Here is a 16,967-nt window from a genome sequence, read left to right as displayed (position 1 = left end):
ATCCAAAGTAGGCTCTGTGCTGACAGCAGTGAGCATGATGTGGGGCTCAGACTCACAAATCATGAGATCATGACCTGAGCAGAAGTCAGATGCTCAACCAACTGAGCCACCCAGGCGCCCAGCTCAAGTTCCACTTTTTAGAGCTGAGGGGTCAGTGGGAAAGACGGACCTCAGGCGAAGCAGTTCCTACTAGGTGACACGAGGAACATAGGAAATAACTGAGGCTGGGGCCCTGGTTGCTAACCTGTTCCTGTGTTCTTTCTCACATGGGCCTGGTCACCTGCACTGACACATCTCCCTAAATGAGTGGTCCTGCATGTGCCTACTTTCCTAGCTGGCCCAATTTCTAACGTTTGTAATTCCTTTCAGCACTGAACAGTCTGACCTCCACTTCTGCTTCCTCACCTGTCATTTTACTTTCATTAATGCTTTGTTATTCAATATTTTGGGGATGCTTTTCAAAATCCAAATAATACAGGTGGAAAACAGATTAGTGGTTGCCAGGCTAGGGATGGTTGGGGGAGAGGGTTGAGTTGTGACCAAAAAGGATAGCAAGACGGAGATCTTTGTGGTCATTAAATTATGCTGTATCTTGCACAAATCCACATAGAGAACAACATGACAAAGAAATGTATGTACATTTCATACCAATATCAGTTTCCTCATTGTGTGTACTATAGTTACACAAGATGTAGCCAGTCTTTGCTACTTCCCATGAATCTATAATTACTTCCCCCAAAAAGTTAAAATAATGATTAATGCTTGTTGTGATATGTGAAACAGTACTAAGAATTACAGAAAAAGCCTCTCCCCATCCCCTGGCATATCCAGTGGGAATACACACTGGTGTGACTCTGAGGAAGTGCCAGGGAGAGAGTGCTAAGGGCAAGACATTTGTGAAAGTGTCCCACACAAAGGGGACCATAAGGTCAGAGATTGGAGAGTGGCAGGAAATGCAACAGGGGGCCAGAGAACTCCACTGGGAAGGCAGGCTAAAGGGTTCTAGAGGATATATACCAAACTGACAATGGGAGAGATAGTGAAGGGGGTTTCACTTCTTTACTCTATGGGCTTCTGTTTTCTTGAAATGTTTACAATGAGCATGTTTGTGTGTATTGTCTTTTTTTAAGGGAGATCTTTTTATTATTAAATATATCACTCTGTGTGCTGTGCAGAGAATGGATGGGCATGCCAAGGGAGAGATCATCCAGGAAAGGATGAGGGTACTTGGGCCAAGCCAACTGAGACTTGGTGGATTTGAAGGTAGGATCAATGAGCTGGTGACTAGCTGAGGATGGAGGGCTGGGAGAGACCAGAGGTCCCCCCTGAGTTTTCAGCCCAGTGACTGCCAGTTGGGGAGGGGGGGCTACCTCATCCATCATTTAGTTCACAAATATTCATTAGCATGGACTGTGGAGACAGACCCCAGGGATCAGTGGAAGCAAACCATAGGCATCCCAGGCCTTGGGGATCTCACAGCCCAGAAAGTGCCACAAATGTCAAGTTGCAACTACAACAGGGGCTCTGAGGGAGAGGCTCTGACTGGGTTCCTAGCTCCATTCCCACACTAGTTGGGCAAGTAATGTGGCATGCTGTAACTGGGCATGTGTTTATGGCCTATCAGTTTCCTCCAATGGACTGGAAGCTCCATGGGGCCGGGTCTTGTTCTTATCCTGTGCCTGTGACAATATAACTATTGTCAATAAATCTTTGTTGAAAGAATGGATGGGGATCAGAGAAGGTGGATTCATGTGGAAGGGTGTTCAAATCCTGACTCCACTTCTCTAAGCCTCAGTTTCCTGCTCTAAAGTTGTAAAGGAATAGCTGAAGTAATGTTTTAGTCCAATGCCTGCAGGAGTCACCTCTCAATGTGCTGCTGGCCATATATTATGGGGGATATGGTGAGTCTAATTTTAGATGTGATGTCCAAAGACCAGCTGAACAAAGACTGTGGAGCTCATGAGAGAAGGCCAGGCTACAGACAAGTCTGGGAATAAGCAAACAGAGAAAGTCTTTGAGGCCACAGGAGTCAGTGAACCCACCCTACCTCCAAGGAACACCCACATCTGTAGGGAGGAGGGAAGGAGACAAAGAAGGAAGCTTAGAAGTAACTGTTACAGAAATGAGAGGAAACCTGGATGGTGTGGTGAAACAGAAGACAAGAGACACCATAGGGTGGGGGCAGCAGTGTCAGGTGGAGGTAGCACACCCTGCCATGTGGAGGTGGACCACCTTACTCATTTGGTCTGCAAACTCGTGCTGTGCATCAGCAGGTGCTAGACCCTGGGGTTGGTGAGGCAAGCTGTGAACAGAGCAGGCAGGACGGTCTGGAAGGGGGAACAGAGGTCGTCTGGCCTTGCACACCTCATACTCCTCTCTGAGCTCTACCTCACATCCTCTAGCTGCTGTTGAAGACCCGAACTGGGCTGCCAGAACCAAACTAGAGAGCACTCTGGCACCAGAGTTGGGAAATGTCCCTCGTTTGCTGGACCCCTTGGACCACCCAAAGTCCTGGATTGTGGCTCCACCCCATTCTCTCTCAGACCCCCGCCCAGCCTACCTCACCACAGACCAGCCGGAGCCCCTCCTCCTCCTCTTGCCACTTCATCCTCAGAGTGGTTGGTGAAGGGACTTGGTCTGAATCGGGCTCTGATTCCTCCTCCCTGTTAACCAGTAAGAGTGGCATTCATTGTCCCTCCATTCACCCACAGGATGCACACAAAAAGCCTGAAACCAAAGCCATGAACTTTCACCTGCAGAGGGCGGAAGCCAGAAAGCCAGCAGAAGAAAGAACAAGTCTCCAAAAACTGGAACTACCCATGACTCCTCTGCTCTGGGATTTCCCCAGGCCTTGGGTTACTTAGCCAGGACCCTCCTCAAGAAGCACCTCCCATGGGGCACCTGGGTGGCTCCGTCAGGTAAGCGTACAACTTCAGCTCAGCTCATGATCTTGTGATTCGTGAGTTCGAGCCCTGCATCAGGCTCTGTGCTGACAGCTCGAAGCCTGGAGCCTGCTTCGGATTCTGTGTCTCCCTCTTTCTCTGCCCCTCCCCTGTTCACACTCTGTCTCTCTCCCTCAAGAGTAAATAAATATTTTTTTCTAAAAAGTTTTTTTAAAGCACCTCCAAACTCTGAGGCCCAGCCCATTCCTGGTTCTCATCTTCATTCCCCCTTTGGAATATGTAGCAAGACCCTACTCTCTCTTTGGAATATGTAGCAAAGACCCTTTCTGTCTGCATCAGGTAAGGGTAAGAAGACAAAAAGAGAAGAGGAGAAAAGGCAGGAGTGTGGGCGTGGAAAAGGAAGAGATGAGACAAATGCAGAGTTGGATTGAGCAGGGTGGTGGAGAAAGGCCATTCTAAGCAGCTGGCTTGGAAGAAGCCTCAAGAGTCCACTTCCTCCCTCCCCTGGGTAGCAGTTAAGGACCAATGAGGTGCCAGAGAGAGAATGAACCCAGGACAGGCAGTGGGGGCAGGACCCAGGCACAGGCAGCTCATCATAACCAGGTATACACATACACTCACCAGGGGCCCTGGTGCGTAGCAGGAGTGGCATCGTTTGGCTCTGGCTGCAGCTTCTCTGAGATCCGGGCCAACAATTCAGCCTTCTCTAGGAGACGGTTATCTAGGGGTGCAAGAGGGTGAACCTGGGACAGAGACAGACACTTGCAACAGACTCCAGGCATACCTGGAGTCTGCATACCCAGAGATGCAGAACGAGGGAGCTGCTGACAGTCTGGGCGCTGCCCTTTGCCTGAGGGGTGTCTGTGTAGCTCTACCAGACCTTCAGCCCTGGCAGACCCTCCTTACAGCATCTGCCCACAGGCCCTCCCAGGAAACCTACTCTCCTGAGGACAGAGAAAGACAACCACCACTGGGGAAGTATATGGCTGGCCTCACTGCCCACTCAGGGTCCTGAGGGAAGGAAGGGGCCAGAGATTGATTCAGTCTTGCCCCAGAGCAAGGCTTTGCCCCAAAGAATGATGAAACACACCAAGCTCCACCTGCTAGTGGCCTTTGGTAAATTACTTCCCCTCCAGGGCCTCTTACTTTGTACACTAAAAAACAGTCCTGTCTTTCCCACATTTGGGGTAAGTAAGTTTCCTCCAGGCCAGAAGAGAAAGTCCTTGAACAATTATGTAGCAGACCTCCTTGAGTTTGGTAGTTTTTGCTACAGACCCTGGAATGTCTCCCTCTACCCCCACCACACTCACTTCCTCTTTCTCACCAGTTTCAGGGTAGGGTGGGGGTGGTAATCCCAGGTTTAGCTCCTCAGCAAATTTCCTTCACCCAGTCCCCTGCCTGTCACCTTTAACTTAGGTCACTGGCCTAGTTCTCACACAAAACCCCAACCCAGCCCCCAGGGCACTGCACTGACTTCCCAGCAACTCTAAAGATGCTGTTTGCCTAATTTATGGGTGAGAAATTGGTGGTTTAAGGATATAACCCACCCAAGACCACAGAGAAGACTAGAGCTTCACTGTCTGATCCCAGCCCTCCAGAGTCACACAAATTGCAGCTGGGGGATGGGGAGGGAGAGGAGGCTCTTCCCTCAAGTTGGATGGTTCCATTGTCCACCAGAGCAGTGGAGAAGTGAGGCTGGCCTCACGTCCCTGAGGGAGAGGACCAGCAGCCTAGAAGGCTGCAGGGAAATCACCCAGGACAAAAGCAGCAAATTCAGTTGGGGGGGGGGGGGCGGAGATATTTAAGCAGCAGCTAAAATTAGGACCAGTGATGGAGCTGGAGGAATAGTGGTTGGACTTTCCACCCCAGACCTACAATCTTGAATGACCAGAGGCACTCACACAACTGTACACCTGCTCATCCTGGCTTGAACTGCCATACCCACTCCTGACCAGCGCCCCAGAAACACCTGTGAGAGTATGACTTCTTGGGTTCACCAGCAGCCAGTTCTCTCTAGAGGCTTCAGTTGCCCAAGCACAGAAGTGCTCCAAAAACCTGAGCCAGGATCACTTGTCAGTGGCAAAGCCTGGGACTCTGAGCTTCCTCCCTAAGAGATTCAGAGTTTAGAATCTCCAGCTACTCTGGAATTCTTTCACTGGGCCACAGGGACCAAATGAATTGACTTGGGTTGTACCCTGGGGACCGCACGGGAAAGGGAAGAAGCATAGAGACCCTAAAACACCCACACTCGCTAACGAAGCCATGCCCAGGAAGCCCAGCCTGGGGAGAGGCCGCCCCCTGAGGAGAGAGGAGGGCAGGAGCACGAGGAGGGAGCTCCGTCCAGGAAGGGGCTCTAAGCAGAACCTGGACAGGGAAGCGCGGGAATGTTGGCCAGGCAGAGGTTTATCGGACCGAAGGTCCGGCAGGGCCAAGGCTTTGGAGGCGAGAAGGCATTGCTGCACACGGGTGACAGCCGAGGAGCCAGACAACACTCCGTCCGCGCCCGGAGCCCCATCCCCTCCACTGCCATCTTCCAAGCCCCCCGTGGCGCACTCACAGGCAGGCACCAGTTCCAGGAAGAGTGCCTTTTGCGTGCGGTCCCGCTGCCGAAGCTGCCGCACTATGTGGCGTTTCCAGGGGACACCGGGGGCGCCGGGCCCCTCCATGGCAGCTCCCGCGCCTGCACCGCGCGCACCTCCCGCGGAAGGAGGCGAAACCGGGGCGGGGCCTCGGGGGACTCCGTGACGTCAGGGGGCGGCAGCGGCGGGGAATCCCCGGATTGTACTAAGAGCGTCTGCTGGGGGGAGAAAGCAACGCTAATATGGGGGGAAGCCGCCCCCCGCCAGGGTCTACACCACCCGGACCGCACCAAAAATCCTCACCTACGTCGGGGCTCCCATTGCTGTCCGCGGCAATATGCGGTGATGGAAGTCGCGGGCTCTGGGCGGCTTCCCCCAGGCCTGTGGGCACACTCCCGGGCCGGCTCATTAACCCCTCCGCGCCTGGACCAGGTTCAGAAGTAACGGAAGATCGCCCACGGCCCGCCTGGACAAGCTGCCCTCTGAGCTAGAGACCCTTCATACCCGGACCCTGCCCTCGAGGTGCTCAAGATCTGTGAGGAGAGGCGACACGGACGTGAGGCGCACACAGCTTGACGGCGAGTTGCAGCACAGAGGAGGAAGGGACTGAAGGGAAGAGGCAATGCTCTCTGGGAAATGACCGCATTTGAGTTAGGACTGAGGGCTGAAATAGGTGTTGGCCAGAAGAGCGAAAAGGATTCCAGGCAGAGGGAAGAACAAGTACAGAGGTTCCATGATATAAAAAGTCCCAGGGGACAGAAACTCGTGGAAGGACAGGAGGCAGAAAAGCCCTTGTGGAGAGCAGGGCTTAGGGGCTCAGTTCTTCGCCCCGAAAAAATTAAGGTCCCTGAGAATGAAAGGATGCAGCTGATTTCATCTGGCAAATCCCTCGCCCAGAAGGGAAAAGCATCTGACTTGAGGTTGCACAGGAGTGGGTGGCTAACCTGGCCAGCAGCCCAATGTCCTGCCTCAGGGCTCAACAGTTCGCTCCAGGGGCGACCTCTGGAAGAGTAGCAACGTCTCTTGCAGGTACACTTGACAGTGAATCATGGGTTGTAGGGAACTGTGATAAAACTGTCAGTCGCCCTGGTGGCTCAGTCGGTTGAGCATCCTACTCTTGATCTGGCTCAGGTCACGTCTCATGGTTCTTGAGCTCAAACCCCACGTAGGACTGACAGCCTGACAGTGCAGAGCCTGCTTGGTATTCTCTCTCTTTCTCTCTCTCTCTCTCTCTCTCTCTCTCTGCCCCTCCCCTGCTTGCACAGGCATGCTCTCTCTCAAAATAAATATTAAATAAACTTAAAAACAACAACAACAACAAACCTGTCTCCAGCAAGATCCCTGTCCAGAGCTCTGCAGACATAACTGGTGTGAAGAATGAAAGGAGGGATTCACTGGACCCAGCCTCACCCCTGGGTACACTGTAAGGCCCCAGCAGGCCCTGCTCTCAATGAATAAATGCAGACCTGTCCATTCCCCAGGAGATGGAGAGAAACTGGGCAATGTTGGGGAGCCACACAGGCCCTGGAGGTGATAGGTCTTTTGAGATGCCCATGGGGATGGGTCACAGGACTTGGAAAGCAGTAGATGCCAATGACACCCCAGGACAATGTACCCTGCTGTGCTTTGAAATTACTGTGAAATGGATTCAGTCACCCACATGTCATTGCCTCTGACCCTCATTTCCTTTGCACAAGTTCCTTTGGAACACCTTCCCCTTTAGGTTCCTACTCATGGGTCACCTCCTCTAGGAAAACTTTCCTGCCCCTTCATTGAGTTAAGGCCTTTCTGACCTCAGCCCCAGTCCAAGCCTAGCCTGTCTGTTGAAGGGCTGGGTGCGGGTAGTAGCATTCACCAGAAGGCATACACAGGAAAAGGGCATGGTACCATGGAAAGCTAGAGCCAGTTGGTGACAGTGATGAATTCCTTTTAGGAATTCACCTGTCTGACTCTCAGGTGCCCGGGGACACCATCAGAGGAACTGGGGCTGTGTGCATTGAAGGATGTGTTAACAGGGCTCTGCTTGGCTGTAAGGCGCAGAGATGCTATTTCTCTCAGGTGAAGAGTCATTTTGGGGTGAGGGGGTCCTAACCCTTTTTGATTCACAAAACACTCCTAGGAAATTTAAAATAATTTGTCATTTTTGAATAGTCTGATAAAGAAGTGATTGATTTTGGCTAAAAATATCTATCTTCTATCTTTAGAATATGAAAGATTGTGTTATAAAGTTCACGTAAAATCTTAAAGAACATTCATAGTATATGACAAAACATTTTTCACATTTAATATGCTGTTTCATTTATCTTTATGTAATAAAAATATGATTTGGTGACCAATATATATAAAAAGTGACTATATCATATTCAGTCTTAATGCACTTGAGAATATGTAGTTGGTCCTTGAGCAACATGGGTTTGAACTCCACAGGTCCACTGATACACGGATTTTTTTTTTCAATAAATACAGTACCGTATGATGGGAGAAAAAGAAACAAAGGCCAGGCCTTGTTGTAGCTCTGTTACTCACAGTCTCCAGGCAGAACTCCTGAGGCATACAGATTGTAACACTCCTACAGCTCCCTCAAGGACTTCCCTTTTACCTATATTTTACCAATATAGCTTTGCTCTTGTTAGTGTTAGAGTTACTTTTCCTCTTATAGCCATAAATACCTCCCAAGATATACGTTAGCAATTACCTAACAAGCATATGGCCTGCCAGTATACATCTGAAGGGTCTCAAGACTAATGTTTTAGTAGACAGTGGCACATAACCTTATCTTAGCCACTGCTGGCTCCTCAAAGTCCTGGAAGCCTTGTTTCCAAATTCCTTACAGACTTACACTATCCCTAACCCCCACTAACTAAAAAGTATTCAGTCAGTCACTCCTCACAAACACAAGTGCAGCTCTTTCTGCTCATAGGTCCTGTCCCCGTGCTATAATAAATGCACCTTTTTGCACTGAAAACATTTCAAGAATCCTTCCTTAACTATCTGCTTGTGGCTGCACATCACTGTAAATGTATTTTCTCTTCCTTATGATTTTCTTAATAACACTTTTTCTCTAGCTTACTGTACTGTTAAAATACAGTATACAGGGGTGCCTGGATGGCTCAGTCGGTTAGGCGTCCAACTTTTGGTTTTGGCTCAGGTCATGATCTCACAGTGTCGTGTGTTCGAGCCCTGCATCTGACTCTGCACTGGCAGCGGGGACCCTGTTTGGGATTCTCTCTCTCCCTCTCTCTCTCTGCCTCCTCCCTGCTTGCACTGTCTCTCTCTCAAAATAAATAAATAAATTTTACAAAATAAAATACAGTATATAATACAAATATAAGCTATGTGTTAATCAACTGTTTATGTTATTAGTAAGGCTTCTGGTCAACAGTAGGCTATTAGTAGTTAGGTTTTAGGGGAGTCAAAAGTTACATGTGGATTTTTACTGTTCATGGGTTGGGTTGGTGCACCTAACCCCCGTGTTGTTCATGGGTCAACTGTAGTTTGAAACTTACACCTGGGTTAGGTGTCTCCTAGCAGCCAAAGTGATTACCTAAAAACCTAAATCAGCTCATGTTACTCTTACTTAAAACCCTCCAAAAAAACCAAAACAAAAAAAAAACCTTCAAAGGGTGTTCCAGTATATTCCAGCATATTGAAAGCAAATCTCAAAACCTTTATCATGGCCTTCAATGCCCTGCTTGCTCTGGCTCCTGCTCACATCTCTGACCTTACCTCTTTTTACCCTGTGAACAAAGCCTTATTCACAACACTGAAATAACTAACTCATTCCTATGTTGGTACCTTTACCCTGGATATTCTCTATTCCTGGTGCTCTTCCTTCAGAACCTTTAATTTTTTTTTGAGAGAGAGAGTGGGGGAGGGGCAGAGAGAAAGGGAGAGAGAGAATCCCAAGCAGGCCCCATGCTGCCAGCACAGGGCCTGACATAGGGCTTAAACCCACAAACTGTGAGATCATGACCTAAGCTGAAATCAGGAGTCGGACACTCAACTGACTGAGCCACCCAGGAGCCTCTTCCTTCAGAACTTTTAAGAGCTGGCACAACCCCTTTTTTCGGAAGATCTTCCCTGTTCATCCAATCTGAAATAGCCTCTATTCCCATCAGCATCTACAACATCAACTAATTGTTCTTCCTTTCAGAGCCCTTATGGCTCCAGAGAGGTTCTTGTTCCTGTGTTTGTGTTGGTTTTGATCTGTATTTCCAGCCAGGCTATAAACTTCAGGAGAGCCAGGACCAAGTCATCTTTGATCCTGGCTCTGTCTTCAGACCTAGAACAGCACCTGGCAACAGTTCAGGAGGTGATCAATAAGTATTTATGGCCGTTGCATCAAAATATTAAAAAAAAAAGTTGTTTTGTTTGTTTTTTTTTCTTTAAAATCTTTTACAGATTTTTTTTTTCAACGTTTATTTATTTTTGGGACAGAGAGAGACAGAGCATGAACGGGGGAGGGGCAGAGAGAGAGAGGGAGACACAGAATCAGAAACAGGCTCCAGGCTCTGAGCCATCAGCCCAGAGCCTGACGTGGGGCTCGAACTCACGGACCACGAGATCGTGACCTGGCTGAAGTCGGACGCTTAACCGACTGCGCCACCCAGGTGCCCCTAAAAAAAAAAGTTTTAATGGCCCAAGGCCTACAAGTTTTGAATTCAAAATTATAGTTTTATCTAATTGAAAAATAAATCACATGCATATAGCCAAAAATTTAAATATTATACGAATGAGCCTTTTTGCCTCACACCATCATATTGGTTAGGATAGGACAGGCTGTTCTGTGATCTTTTCTCTATTACTTAATACAACTATTTCTTTAAAACTTTTTTAACATTTATTTATTTTTGAAAGAGAGACAGCACAAGCCAGGGGAGGAGCAGAGAGAGGGAGGGAGACACAGAATCTGAAGCGGGCTCCAGGCTCTGAATTGTCAGCACAGAGCCCTACATGGGGCTTGAACCCAAGAACTGGGAGATCATGACCGAAGCCAAAGTCAGACACTTAACCAACTGAGCCACCCAGGAGCCCCACTACTTAATACAACTATTTCTTAATAGCTCTCATGATTCTGTGTGTTGGCTGAGCTTGGCTGGGTGATTCTTGCTTTGAGTCCCATGTGGTTGTAGTCACAACCAGGACTGGAGTCATCTGAAGATTCAGCAGGACTAGTTGCTAACTATGGCTCACTTGTTTGGCTAGCAGGAGTTGCTGGCTGTTGGCTGGAAGGCTGAATAGAGGTGAAAACCAGAGTACCTACATATGGCCCCTCCATTAGGTCCCTCAGAGCATGGGGGCTAGATTCAGAGAGGAAGCATGCCCAAACAAGCATTTCAGCAGGCAGCCAGCTGCTAGTCTTCTATGGCTTGAGCCCAGGAAGTAGCACAGCATCACTTGCTCTGAGTTCTAAAGCAGTCACAGTCCAGCCTGGATTCAAGGACAGGAGACATAGATCCCAGCTTTCAATGAAAGGAGTGTCGAAAAATCTCTGGCCATCTTTAATTCATTACATGTGGTACCAAATAAACCTTCAAATCTCAGTGGCTTAGCACAAAAAGGTTTATTTCTCACTCACATCCTAGTGTGGAGTAGACCATATTGATATGTTATTCTCCTCTAGTAGTGACGCAGTGACTCAGATTTAAGCTGCTTCTATCCAACATCTCCATCATCTCAAAATTCTTTGATCCCAACTGCTTAGATGGGGGCCACAGGTGAAGGGGTGGGGGTGGGATGGAAAGTTATCACACTGACACTTAATTGCCTTGGACCTGAAGTGCCACATTCTTCTGCCTACACTCTCATTGGTAAGATCACATCTACCAGTAAGGTTGGGAAATGTAGTCTCCCATGTTCCCTGGAAGAGAAAAATGGGTGTGAATATATCATTGTTGACACACACCAATTTCCCAGTCTTCTTCTCTAGAAGAATCACCGTTCTTCTTGGTGTGTATTTTTCAGAAATGTTTATGCATATATGAACATATAAAAACACAAAAATATCAAAACATATAGATCTACTACATTCCTTTTAAGACTACAAAGCATCTCATTATATGAATGTGCTATAATTTATTTAATCAGTCCCATATGGATAAACATTTAGGCTACTTCCCATTATTTGCTTCTACGGTGTTACACTGTACAGCCTTGTACATAGATCTCTTTTTAACTATGTTAGTGAACCTGTAGGAAAGTTCAGTAATTATATAGTCCGGTAACATCAAATTAGAAAATGTACTAAAAATGAAGTCATTCACAACCACTACAAAAACTAATATACATAGGAATACACTCAAGAAAAAATTTACAAGCTGCAAATGAACACCAAATTTAATTTGAATGTTTGTATCATTATATATTTAATGTATCTTAAGTGATCAATGAAATTAACTGAAGGATCTAAAAGAATACTTGAATGAAAGAAAATACATTAAATATTTGGTGTTGAGAAGACTAAAACTAAAAATATAATTTGCAGGGGTGCCTGGGTGGTTAAGCCAGTTAAGCACCTGACCTCGGCTCAGGTCATGATCTCATAGTTCGTGAGTTCAAGCCCCACATCGGGCTGTGTGCTAACAGCTCAGAGCCTGGAGCCCACTTTGGATTCTGTGTCTCCCTCTCTCTCTGAACCTCCCCCACTAATACTCGCTCTCTTTCTCTCTTTCTCAAAAATGAATAAACATTAAAATATACATATATAATTTACACAAATTATGAATTACTTATTCCAATTAAAATCCCAATAGTGTATCATTTTTAATTTTTTTAATATTTATTCATTTTTGAGAGACAGAGAGAGCACAAGGGGGAAGGGGGAGAGAGGGAGACACAGAATCTGAAGCAGGCTCCAGGCTCTGAGCTGTCAGCACAGAGCCCGACACGGGGCTCGAACCCACGAACTATGGGATCATGACCTGAGCTGAAGATGGACACTTAACCGAGCCGACTGAGCCACACAGGTGCCCCTCCTTTTTTATAGAACTTAACACGTTGCCTCTGAAACCCATCTCAAAAAAGAATACCTAAGAAAAAAATATTTTAAGAATAAAGTAAGACTATTATAATGGAAATGGTGTAGTGTTGGTTCAGAAATAGGCAAGATTAATAATAGAATAGAGACCAGAAATAGATCCTTCCATGTAGGAATTTAATATATGATGAAGGTGGCATTTCAAATAAGTGGAAAGAGGGATCTATTCAATAATTTGTGTAAGGACAATTTGTTATCCAGTTAGAGAAAAATATGTAGTTAGATTCCTTACTTCACATCATATACAAAAAAAGTAAATTCCAAATTGATTATATTACATTATGATTTATACACATAAAAATAAAGATATAGGGTACTTGGGTGGCTCAGTTGGTTAAGTGTCAGATTCTTGGTCTCTGCTCAGGTCATGATCTCATGGTTTGTGAGATCAACCCCCCTCCCTCCCGCATTGGGCTCTGTGCTGACAGATCAGAGCCTGCTTGGGATTCTTTCTCTCTGCCCCTGACCCCTCTCAAAATCAATAAATTAACTTTAAAAATAAATAATTAAACTTTTTTTTTTATGATAAAGAGGGGCACCTGGGTGACTCAGTTGGTTAAGCATCCAACTTCAGCTCCGGTCACAATCTCACGGCTCCTGAGTTCGAGCCCCATATTGGGCTCTGTGCTGACAGCACAGAGTTAGCTTCAGATCCTGTCTCCGTCTCTCTCTGCCTCTCCCCCACTCAAGCTCTCTCTCTCTCTCAAAAATAAATAAAAACATTAAAAACAAAAAAGAAACAAACCATAAAGAAGCACTGAGAGTTTGAGTATTACATTCTTCAAGTATGCTGTTTGGATTTTTGTTGTTGTTTTTTAAGTTAGTGACTATACACATATTTTTAAAAACCTTAAAAGTACAGCCAAGGGATTTTGCTTAAAGTTAAGTATTTAGAAGGCTACTTCAAAATACTGTGGTAGGACTGTGCAATGATCCTTTGGGGCATGATGGTATCACTTCGGTATTCTACCCAAGGTTAAGGGACCAGGTTCAAAAGTGATCATACTTCCAGGGTTGTGATTGGGCGTCATTCAGTATGGGCTAATGTGAACAATGCTTTGAAATGGACAGCAAAGGGAAAAATGACCTCTTTTATTTTATAAGAAGTCAGGTCAAAGTTATGTGAATGAGAGGAATACAAATTTCTTTGGTAGATAGATATGGCAGAAGCGGAGTGGGATGAAGTGGCAAGAGGGTCCTTCACAAGGAAGTTAAATCTTCAAGATATTGAAGTGTTTGGCTGCAGATGTGGTCACAAGCAAACCAGGCACCACCCTAGAGGATGCTTCCTCTCACAGTACTCCTGAGAAGCGCCAGCTTTCCCAGCAGCAGACAGCCTACATCTCTCTCGCCCCTCTGCAGAGCTGGCCCAAGGAGAATGCCATCAGGCTCAATGAAGGCAAGTGACTGTGAAAATCCCAAGGCACTAGAAGGGACTAGGGACTGGAAGGGGGTGGTGGGGAGGCACCAACTGGAAAGGCTTCAAGAGAGGGGACCATAAGGGAGGAGGAGGAGGAGGAGGAGGAGGAGGAGGAGGAGGAGGAGACAATTGGGATCTTCTCGGCAGCCTCCTCATTGATGGCCCACTCTTTTGGGGGGGGGCATTTTTATTTTTTATTTTTTTGTTTAATTTTATTTTTAATTTTTAAAAATTTACATCCAAATTAGTTAGCGTATAGTGCAACAATGATTTCAGGAGCAGATTCCTTAGTGCCCCTTACCCATTTATCCCATCCCCCCTCCCACAACCCCTCCAGTAACCCTCAGTTTGTTCTCCGTATTTATGAGTCTCTTCTGTTTTGTCCCCTTCCCTGTTTTTATATTATTTTTGTTTCCCTTCCCTTATGTTCATCTGTTTTGTCTCTTAAAGTCCTCATATGAGTGAAGTCATATGATTTCTGTCTTTCTCTAATTTCACTTAGCATAATACCCTCCAGTTCTATCCATGTAGTTGCAAATGATGCCCCACTCTTATTGAAGGGCCAAGGACAAGGGGCAGAGTAATTTAGGCCTGGTTTCTACCTGCATCTCCCTCCATTCTTCCCAACTTTCTAAGGTTTTAGGATGCTGACCTATGTGAAATGCAGCTGATTCAGTGTGATGCAGTTTTGAGGACAGTGGGTAAAGAGGTACCTGACCCAGGTGAGGAGTGTCCCCACCTCATGGTCAGAGGTATTCAGTGCCTAGTTCTTACTTGAACACAGCAGTGAGGGGTGGTTTCAAAAAAAAAAAAAAAAAAAAAGTTCAGTTTTGAACACACTGAGTTTAAAGAACCCATGAGTCTACCAGAAGTAGAGGTCCCAGAGGTAGGACAAAGGCCTGAGCTGGAGGTTGGTGGGTCATCAACATATGGATGGAAGTGAATGAGGTCATCCAAAGAGTATGTAAAGAGAGGACCTGTGACATAACCTGGAGGACACCAGTAAATTTGGGTGTCCTAGCCCAATCAGCCAAAGACCACTGGGGACAGACTCACAGTCCAACAAAGTCAGGTTATTGACCCATGCTATGAGAAACACAACATGTCAAAGGAACCATGGGGTGTCCCACCAAACACAAAAGATAGAGTCATTATAGGACTTGAGAGAGAGGTAGAATTAGGTGAAATTTAAATGAAGCAGTATTTTGATGGTTCAAAGCAAAACAGAGCTATGTGTAAAGGAGCCAACATCAGGTTTGGACTGGTAAGTGGAGCCAGGGGCCTGTTTCCTTAGAAACAGTTAAGTTAAAAAAAAAATGTGGGGACTCCTGGGGGGTTCAGTCAGTTAAGCATGCAACCTAGGCTCAAGTCATGACGTCACGGTTCGTGGGTTCATGCCCAGCACTGGGCTCTCTGCTGTCAGCATGGAGTCTGCTTTGGATCCTCTGTCCTCCTCTTTCTGCCCCTACCCGGCTTCCATTCTGTCTCTCAAAAATAAATAAACATTAAAAAAAAAAAAAAAAAAAACAATGATGTGAAGGGGCACCTGGGTGGCTCAGTCAGTTGAGCATCTGACTCTTGACTCAGGTCATGATCTGCTGCACTGAGCGTGGAGCCTGCTTAAGAGCTTAACATTTTCTCTTTCCCTCTGCCTCTCTCCCCAGCTCGAATGCTCTCTCTCTCTCTCTTTCTAAAATTAAAAAAAAAATTTTTAAGATGTGAAATATTATGTTCAGAAATTCCTTATCTGAATTTCTGCATCTGGTTTGTGAATCTTGTCTACATAGTGAGTTATATACTCCAGGCAAAAGTTTCACTCTTATATGATTTCAAACAGCAAAGTTTTTGATAGTCTGTGATTTATTTTTTTTTTTTAATTTTTTTTTCAACGTTTATTTATTTTTGGGACAGAGAGAGACAGAGCATGAACGGGGGAGGGACAGAGAGAGAGGGAGACACAGAATCGGAAACAGGCTCCAGGCTCTGAGCCATCAGCCCAGAGCCTGACGCGGGGCTCGAACTCACGGACCGCGAGATCGTGACCTGGCTGAAGTCGGACGCTCAACCGACTGCGCCACCCAGGCGCCCCGATAGTCTGGGATTTAAAAAAAAAAAAAAACTCAGCCGTAGCAATCTCTTACTCGACACATCCCCAAAGGCAAGGGAATTAAAAACAAAAGTGAATTACTGGGACCTTATGAAGATAAAAAGCTTCTGCACAGCAAAGGAAACAACCAACAAAACTAAAAGGCAACCAACGGAATGGGAAAAGATATTTGCAAATGACATATCGGACAAAGGGCTAGTATCCAAAATCTATAAAGAGCTCACCAAACTCCACACCCGAAAAGCAAAAAACCCAGTGAAGAAATGGGCAGAAAACATGAATAGACACTTCTCTAAAAAGACATCCAGATGGCCAACAGGCACATGAAAAGATGTTCAGCATCGCTCCTTATCAGGGAAATACAAATCAAAACCACACTCAGGTATCACCTCACGCCAGTCAGAGTGGCCAAAATGAACAAATCAGGAGACTATAGATGCTGGAGAGGATGTGGAGAAACGGGAACCCTCTTGCACTGTTGGTGGGAATGCAAATTGGTGCAGCCGCTCTGGAAAGCAGTGTGGAGGTTCCTCAGAAAATTAAAAATAGACCTACCCTATGACCCAGCAATAGCACTGCTAGGAATTTATCCAAGGGACACAGGAGTACTGATGCATAGGGGCACTTGTACCCCAATGTTCATAGCAGCACTCTCAACAATAGCCAAATTATGGAAAGAGCCTAAATGTCCATCAACTGATGAATGGATAAAGAAATTGTGGTTTATATACACAATGGAGTACTACGTGGCAATGAGAAAGAATGAAATATGGCCCTTTGTAGCAACGTGGATGGAACTGGAGAGTGTGATGCTAAGTGAAATAAGCCATACAGAGAAAGACAGATACCATATGGTTTCACTCTTATGTGGATCCTGAGAAACTTAACAGGAACCCATGGGGGAGGGGAAGGAAAAAAAAAA

At 46.3% G+C, this 16,967-nt stretch overlaps 1 protein-coding gene across 7 annotated transcripts in view; it reads right to left on the bottom strand.

Annotated features, from left to right (window-relative positions):
- Positions 1 to 6,076, bottom strand: part of ATG16L2 (autophagy related 16 like 2) — a 16,731-nt gene extending 10,655 nt beyond the window's left edge. For 3 of the 7 annotated variants that reach the window (XM_040489250.1, XM_040489256.1, XM_040489253.1), the window contains exons 1-4: positions 5,786 to 5,896; positions 5,461 to 5,697; positions 3,525 to 3,624; positions 2,561 to 2,663 (exon numbers count right to left, since the gene is read on the bottom strand). In XM_040489250.1, the coding sequence (XP_040345184.1) occupies positions 2,561 to 2,663; positions 3,525 to 3,624; positions 5,461 to 5,569 (312 nt within the window). In that variant the 5' untranslated portion in view covers positions 5,570 to 5,697; positions 5,786 to 5,896. Of the gene's footprint in view, positions 1 to 2,560; positions 2,664 to 3,524; positions 3,647 to 5,460; positions 5,701 to 5,785 lie in introns of those variants that run through there. The other 4 variants (XM_040489251.1, XM_040489252.1, XM_040489254.1 and 1 more) reach the window with 4 other exon arrangements.
- Between the last annotated feature and the right edge of the window lie 10,891 nt (positions 6,077 to 16,967).

This window comes from Herpailurus yagouaroundi, unplaced genomic scaffold (genome assembly GCF_014898765.1).
Source record: "Herpailurus yagouaroundi ecotype Mexico unplaced genomic scaffold, PumYag 180, whole genome shotgun sequence".
NCBI classification, from domain to species: Eukaryota; Metazoa; Chordata; class Mammalia; order Carnivora; family Felidae; genus Herpailurus; species Herpailurus yagouaroundi.
Note: the sequence above shows the minus strand (reverse complement) of the source record. Positions and strands in the feature narration are given on the sequence as shown.